This window comes from Choloepus didactylus, chromosome 10, assembly GCF_015220235.1.
Source record: "Choloepus didactylus isolate mChoDid1 chromosome 10, mChoDid1.pri, whole genome shotgun sequence".
NCBI lineage: Eukaryota > Metazoa > Chordata > Mammalia > Pilosa > Megalonychidae > Choloepus > Choloepus didactylus.
In genome coordinates this window covers 22,266,119-22,274,372 of record NC_051316.1, presented here as the reverse complement: position 1 = coordinate 22,274,372, position 8,254 = coordinate 22,266,119, and the positions used below count along the sequence as shown (strand labels likewise).

Genomic DNA, 8,254 nt, shown 5'->3' with positions numbered 1-8,254 from the left:
GGGTGTTTATTTTTCTAAAAGATATTTTCTATAATGAATGTTTCTTACATAACAATAAACTTTTAGAAACATTTCTGGGTTATGTTCCTTAAATCCTTAGATATATAATTTTTTTCTCTGTCTAAAACATTTTCCCATACTGCATAATTTAAAGTGACATCAAATGACATTAAATTTCTTAAGTCTCCAAAGAAGGAAACTTTGGATACTAAGGAAAATATCATAATCCATGATAGAGGACGTTTTCACTGTTCTCAACCACTCTTCTCCTTTTTATTAAACCAAATTTTTCTTTAATACTCACTTCTTGTGATTTTGAGAAAGGATTTTGAGAAAGGATGGAACTCTAAGCTGGAGAACAAAACAAAAAAAACCAACTGCGTCCTACGAAGAAACTAAGCGTTCTTCAACCTGCCCCACTTAAGCTTTGGATTAAACAAGACTAGCCTAGAGTATACTGGTTCTCGGCGCTCCAGGAGATTTAAACCAAAATCCCTAGGACAAAAGGAACCGGATATTTTAGTTGAGATTTCTTGGACTAACTCGACGAACGGAACGATTCGGGGTAGCTCATCTGAGCCATCCGAAAAAGCGTCCCCTTCCCTACCCCCCTCCTCCTTCCCTACTTGCCCCCTCCTCCACCTCGCCTGCCCGCGGGACCCACGGAGGAAGCCTCGCCGCGCCCCAGCACAGGTTGGGACAGAGCAGTGTCACGCGCCCGGGAGTCGAGCCACTGCCCCTGGAGGCCACGCCCAGAGCCGGTGCAACCAGTCGCGGCGCGGAAAGGGGGTGGGGGGCGGTGCCGATCGGGCCTTAAAGGGTGAAACGGCGGAGGCTGGACCAGAATAGCGAACCCCTGCGACCTCTGGCACGCAGTGGTGCGTCGAGTGCGCCTGCGTCAGCCGCGGCCACCGCAGGTGAGCGCCCCTGACTGGGGCCGAGGCGCGGCGGGGGCAGGGACCGGAGGAGGGGACCTTTCCCCCCAGGGACTACGCGGGAACGAGAGCGTCTGCCCGCAGCTGGCGAGGCTGGACTGGGCGCTGCCCCCAAGCCCTAGGAGCCTCGGGGGATGGGCCGGTTCGGGGGGTCCCACCCGGAGGTTCTGAGGTGTGCAGGGGGTGGGTCGGCCCCGGGGCCGCGGCGCGCACTGGGTCCCGCGGCCAGGCGTTCCCGGGCGCCGCCGTCTCCCGGCTTGTCCGAGCGGGACAGGCCAGCTGGCCCCCGCGCGCCGAGCCGCGGCGCCTGTTGCTCCTTGCGCAGCCGCCGTAAACATCCTTCCAGGGAGGGGTGGGGTGAGCGGAGGGGCGGGAACAGGCTCGGCGCCCCCCACCCCCACCCCCAGCCCCGGCCCCTCGCGTGGTGTGGGGCCCCGCCCGAGTCCGCTCTTAGGAGCCCGCGGGGAACCCAGTTCGGGCTCTGGAATTGGGGGGCTCTGGCTCCCAGCGGCGCGGCCGGGTGGCTGCTGTTTCGCGGTTGGAGGAGGGCGTGGGGCTTTGGTGGCCCGGGCCCAAGTGTGGGTATGGTGGGAGCTGCACCCCTTCCCCACTTTCCTGGGAAAGCATTTCAAAAAGGTTTCAATTCAACAATAGCTCACCTTCTGTTGTGTATTAGACAAGGGGAAAGGTGAGGGGGACCACACCTTATAAAGACCGAAATTATCATGGCACTCTAACAATTAGGTCTGTTTCAATTCCTGTAGCATCTGTCTTCGTCTCATTTCCATGTCTGAATCAGACACCTCCACTGTTTGAAAGTCCTTGACCTGTTTGACTCCCCCGAGGTCCTTAACCTTCTTCCATAGTCTTTGCATAAATACTTTGGAAGATAATTTAAAAGTTTTCACTTTACCATGGTGGCTCTTAAGTTTTCAGGAGCGAATAAGATGGCTTTTAAAAAGGATTGGTCCACTGGATTCTTGCACAGTGTGATTGTGTGATTGCACAGTGTGACTGTGTGATTGTGAAAACCTTGTGGCTCACACTCCCTTTATCCTGTGTATGGACAGATGAGTGGAAAAATGGGGACAAAAATTAGATGAAGAATAGAGTGGGATAGAGGGGATGGGAGAGTTTTGGATGTTCTTTTTTGCTTTTATTTTTATTTTGGAGTAAGGAAAATGTTCAAAAATTGATTCTGGTGATGAGCTCACAGCTGTATGATGGCGCTGTGAATGATTGTACACTGGATGACTAGGGAATGTGACTATATCTCAATAAAACTGTATTTTAAAAAAAAGTAAATGAAAAATGGAGGGAGGAGGGGAATGGGATGTTTGGGATGTTCTTTTTATTTTAATTTTTATTTTATTTTTGGAGTAACGAAAATGTTCAAAGATTGTGGTGATGAATGCAGAACTATATGACAATATTGTGAACAACTGATTGTACACTTTGGAGGATTGTATGTTATGAGACTATATCTCAAAATTGCATTTATAAAAGAAGGATTAGTCTAACTAGATACTCATTTCTTCTCCTTTCCTAGGTTCTGAAATATGAATCTTTCACTCTTTCTGACTGCCCTTTGCTTGGAAATAGCCTCAGCTGTTCCAAAGTTTGATTCAAGTTTAGATGAACAATGGAACCAGTGGAAGTCAAAGTACCCAAGACTATATGGCGCGGTTGGTAACATCTGAAACTGTCCAGAGGAACCCCAGAGAGAACGGCCCTTGCTCACTGGGAGTTGGGAGCCAGAGAGGAGCTTCTAGAGGCCAGCTCTCACCAAGACAGTAACTCAGTGGTACCCATTACCGAGCACAGTGTGGGTGTAGATGTTCTCATCCCTGTTGTGTCAGAGCTTGGAGGGCTGCACCCAAAAGTATAAAGCCATCTTTGGGCATGGTTTCTCTTCCATCTCTACTAATCAGTTGGTGAGGATGGGTTGGATTTTATGTGGAAATAAAAGATGATCAGTTATATGTTTGCTCTAGAATGAAGAGGATTGGAGGAGAGCAGTGTGGGAGAAGAATATGAAAATGATCGAACTGCACAATCGGGAATACAGCGAAGGGCAACATCGTTTCACAATGGGAATGAATGCCTTCGGTGACATGGTGAGGCTGGCACTGATTGCTTAACTGTTTGTGTTTCCTCTCCTCAGTGCTTTAGCAAAACAGTCTCTTGCTTTTCAAATGTTTTATTTACTTTTCTTTGAAGACCAACGAAGAATTCAGGCAGGTGATGAATGGCTTTCAAAACCAGAAACACAAGAATGGGAAAATGTTCCATGAATCGCCCTCTGTGGAGGTCCCCAAGTCTGTGGATTGGAGGGATAGAGGCTATGTGACTCCTGTGAAGAATCAGGTATGATTTTCTATCTCGAATAGTAAAGCCAAAAAAGAATTGACTTTGTTGCTTTGGTAGACTATGGAACATTCACGATTTTGTCTTTTTTCTTTTTTTTTAAGAGCATTCAGATATGTGGGTTGTCCTCAAACTTTTTCTGTTTGTTTTATACTGACAACTTTTTTATTACCTTTTTAGGGTCGTTGTGGTTCCTGTTGGGCCTTTAGTGCAACTGGTTCCCTGGAAGGACAGGTGTTCCAGAAAACTGGCAGACTTGTTTCACTCAGTGAGCAGAACCTGGTGGACTGCTCTCGGCGCGAAGGCAATAACGGCTGCAATGGCGGCCTAATGGACAACGCTTTCCAGTATGTCAAGGACAACAAAGGCCTTGATTCAGAGGAATCCTATCCCTATAATGGAAGGGTATAAACTGTTCCTTACTATCATTCCAGCTCTACTTTTCACAAGTTGATACTTTCAGAGATAAAAAGACCCCTTATTCAGCATTTACATTTTAGGTGATAGAAGCTATACCTATCTGCAAACCCTCAGAACTATCATTATAAGTTATAAGCCTTTGTACAGTTCTCGGATTAGATGGTTAACATACAGCTGTTTTTATGTTTATGTAACATGAAGAATATATGTACCATTTTACAAAGAAGACAAATTTCTCCATAGTGAAGCCTTTCTTATGGAAAGGTAGACATAGAGGATTTCATGGAAGAGACACCAAGCTAATTTTTCAATTTCAAACCAATCAATAGGATTCCACTTCTTGGGTCTGCTTTATAATAAAGTTGACTTGGAAATTGTAAACTGCCACATCTTGTGGGCCTAGAACTCATATTCCTCTGGAGGTGGATGGTAGTAATCAGATTTCCTGTTTACCTCTAAAAGGACACAGACAACTGTCACTACAGGACCGAGTGTTCAGCTGCCAACGTCACTGGCTTCGTAGACATCCCTCCGCGGGAGAAGGCCCTTATGAAAGCAGTGGCAACTGTAGGTCCTATCTCTGTTGCTATTGACGCAGGCCATACATCCTTCCAGTTCTATAGATCAGGTAAACATTCATGTTTTTATTATTGAAATACAAGCAGAATTAGAAAACATACCACTATTGATGAACTCTGGGGTACGGAGCCCTGCTTTCCAATGTAGAATCATGAATGCACGCATTTAACATAGTTGAAGTCATACTGTGCATTCTACTTTTTTACTTGAGGTTTCCACCAGACATTATACTTTAAATGTTTTCCCATGATGGCAAACTTTCCATAGATATTTTTAAAAGGCAATCAATTAATTCTGTAGATACAGTCTAATTTACTTAACTATTCTCCAGTCTTTGAAGTTTTTTCCAAAAGTTTTTACTACTGCATAGAGGACTGAAAAGAATCCCCTGGCTCAAGAATTTTTTGTTTTGTGCCATTTCCTCACATTCTAGGAGTAAAAAGGGACTATGTGCATTTGTCTTTTGCCTGGTAGATGAGTGCCTACCTTACTTTAATCTTATTTTTGGAAATCTTTGCTTTCTTATAAGTAGGAAATAATGACATGGACTTAGTTTGAATTTGGTTGACTTCTATTAAGTGGAGTTTGACTATTTCTTTTTTATCAGTCATTCCTATTCTGTGGCAAATATTTTTTAAGTCTCATCTGGAATTGGCTTGTGACATTTCACTGAATTTTGAGGTGCCTGCTTTGCTGTGGCCAACAGGGTACATTACTGTCACATGTCACTTGGAGCTTCTCACACCAGTGTTGGATTTTACTTTTCCAGGCATTTATTATGAGCCAGACTGCAGCAGCAGAGACCTGGATCATGGGGTCCTGGTGGTTGGCTATGGCTTTGAAGGAACAGATTCAGATAACAATAAATATTGGCTCATCAAGAACAGGTATGTAGCGCCAATTATTGTATTTACATTTGAAATCGAAAAGGGAATGCTTACTTGGAATCAGTGTTTAGAAACAGGTCCACAAACCCTTAAGCATGATTTTGAAATCCTAGAAATGATTCTTTCACTTAGGGTAAATAAAGAAATACTGATATTTGGATTAGATTCTGTGCCAAGCTTGCCAGGAGTCTTAACGGGATTTGCAACATAGCATTTCTAAGTTTCGAAAACTCTTAATTCTGAAACACATCTGGCCCCAAGGGTTCCAGAAAAAGGACTGAGTGATTGAGGACTAGTGTCCCTTTTGTGTCTCTTAAGTTTTCAGCAAGGTATAGTCAACAGAAACATCCATCTCTCCTGATTCTGTTAAGTCTGAAAGATTGTCCAAGAGATCAGTGGCCCCTGTGCATCCTTTCTGTTAATCGTTTGACATCCTGCCATTGCATTTTTGCTTTCTACCTCACAGGTCTTGAGGGTTGTCGGAATCAATTTTGACAACTAAAGGTCTTTAATTGGGATGTAGTGTCATAGAGCCTGTGGAGACAGATTCCATATTACATTGAAATCCCAGTTCCGCCTCAGTTTCCTGTCTTAAAAAGTTAAGGACCCATAGGAGTTAATACATTTACAAATATGTGTAAAAGCACTGAGAATAGTGCCTGACACTATTTAAGTGTTAGCTATTACAATAAATGAAGCCAGTTACTTGATTCTTTGTATAAAACAGAAAACCTGCTCTTCTTTCAGCTGGGGTACAAGCTGGGGTTCAAATGGCTACGTGAAGATGGCCAAGGACCAGAATAACCACTGTGGAGTTGCCACCGCAGCCAGCTATCCCACCGTGTGACCTGACGCGTGGTGATAACGAAGGACTCGGGGACGGCATATCAGAGGATTTCATTTTAAAACTGACTGACCCTTATTGTGTGGGATGAAACACTTGAATCGTTGAGGATCCAAGTGGCATTTTGAATTCTGTGACATTTTTACAATGGTAAAATGTTACCACTACTTTAATTCCTGCTGTAAACAGCTTTGTAATATTGAACACTTGTTGCTTCATGCTAAGACTTTTGAACTTCCATTTTTTGAAAGGATGTATAAAGTTTTACCTTTTGAAGTAAAATTTAATTCAGTATGTGGAGATGCGACCTCCTTTTTTGTTTGTAACACATTAACTTTTTGTATAATCGGGTAATGTCATTGGGCTGTAAAGACAACTGATTGTGCCAACAGTGTATCAGGAGGAAAACACTGGGTGGCCCCTGCATCTTCTAGTTATGACTATGTAGATTTTACATCACTGTTCTTTGGCTTTGTCTGGCCCACCTCGTGAATGGAGCAAAATTTGACCAACCATTTGTAAGGACAAAGGTAAAAACAAATTCACTTATTAGCAAAATGAATGGGCATATTGATTTCTAGGGTTTAGGGACTGGAAAAGGAGATCATCTTTCTTTGACCCAAGATGAATATAACCAGTCACATTACATGATTTAAGTCACCAAGTCAATCCCTGGATTATCTGCCTGAATTGCCGTTGAAGACCATGTGGCTACTTTGTAGTCAAATAAGGACCAGATGCTAGTGGATTTCCCAGGCTTTTTGATCTTTGTCCCTGATGGTATTCCACATAGATTTTCTAGGAAAAGCCTCATGTGCTACCTAGTGTTAGCAAAAATAAATTTAACAGGTGTGATGAGCAAATCTCAGGTGTTTGGTAACAGCTGGAGAAATGTGTTCAAGGTCCATCCGAAATGAGGCTAGGCTACAAAAATAGTGCTCTGGCCTCGGAAGCCTGGTGACAGATCACGAGGGAGTTACAGAAGTCACTAGGCCAAACTTAGACCTAACTGCCTTTGTTTGTCTTTAGTTTTCTAATATTTCAAGATGGCCCAAGTAAGCTCTTGCTATTATCTAATTAAAACATTTTGGGTGAGGGTATTTTCTTAAGTGCCTTTTTTGGACTATACTTCTCCCCAGTCTGAAATGTAACAGGAAGTGCCTTCAGAATTTAGAGCTTCAGAACTGAGGCCTGTTAGTCACCAAACAGTCCACGGTCTAGAGTTTCTGTCTTTAATCTGCAACAGCTTCCCAAAATGATAATTAAAACAATAACATAATACTTACCAGTCATAGAGGAGACAAAGTGGTTCATGTTACAGAATTTCACTTGACAACTGACAGACTCTGAGCTTTGACAAAAACTCAGGATTTGGGTCTTAGAGTCTCCTATTTTCTTACTATGAGTTAGAATTTGCTACTGCTAACTTGATAAGAGGATCCAAAGTTTCTCTTCCTTGCTTTGTTGTTAGTTTTAATTCTTTTCTGTCCATCCCCCTAGTGAAGAAACAACTCAGTAATATTCTTTGAGGATATTGCTGAATCTTTCTTCCAAACAGACTTGGTGGGGAGGGAAGGAGTGTAGTGTCTCCCTAAAAGTGTTCAGAATCATTGGATGGAGAATTGTGAGCACACAGTTGTTTTTCTTGGCCAAGAGTGTTATTTTGTAACGAAAGTTTTCCTTGAGACCCAGTAGTAGAGAACACTGGAGTTAATACACATGACTTTGAAAACAGTAAGCCCTTAAAAAAAGAGCTTCCAGGGAGTTACGGGAGTCATTTTCTCAGTCAATTAATCTTATTGTGGCAGAAGAAAACATAGTCATGTCTAGGAAATATAATTTTCAAGTGCAAAAAAGTCATAGAGAAACGTGTATAATTTGATTCGATTAAAAAGATACAGACATACACATTCCTGTATGTGCATTTTAAAAAACGTTCTTCAAGTATGTAAACTTCATAGCCCCTAAAAATGGTTAATGAGGTGGGAAAGAAGTATTCTTGTGATTGTTATCTGTAGTATAAACTCCCCATAACATTTGATTATGAGAATTTGAGGCCCCACTTATGACTTCAAAAAGAGGGTTTTAATAAAATAACTGGGTAAATCCACCTAAATGTGTGTAAGAATGTTAGGGAGAAAATCTTAGCATATGAAGGATATAAAAATGATCTGGATAAAAGAGGGCTAAACCACAGTTCTCAAATACTTTTTGTTATTGTC

General features: G+C 42.7%; 1 protein-coding gene across 1 annotated transcript; it reads left to right on the top strand.

Annotated features, from left to right (window-relative positions):
- Nucleotides 1-784: 784 nt before the first annotated feature.
- Nucleotides 785-6,332, top strand: LOC119505455 (procathepsin L-like). The gene is made up of 8 exons (XM_037798248.1): nucleotides 785-917; nucleotides 2,485-2,620; nucleotides 2,930-3,052; nucleotides 3,156-3,302; nucleotides 3,483-3,707; nucleotides 4,185-4,350; nucleotides 5,071-5,188; nucleotides 5,936-6,332. Exons 2-8 carry the CDS (start codon nucleotides 2,495-2,497, stop codon nucleotides 6,033-6,035), a joined length of 1,005 nt encoding a protein of 334 aa, XP_037654176.1. The 5' UTR covers nucleotides 785-917; nucleotides 2,485-2,494; the 3' UTR covers nucleotides 6,036-6,332.
- The last annotated feature ends 1,922 nt before the right edge of the window (nucleotides 6,333-8,254 follow it).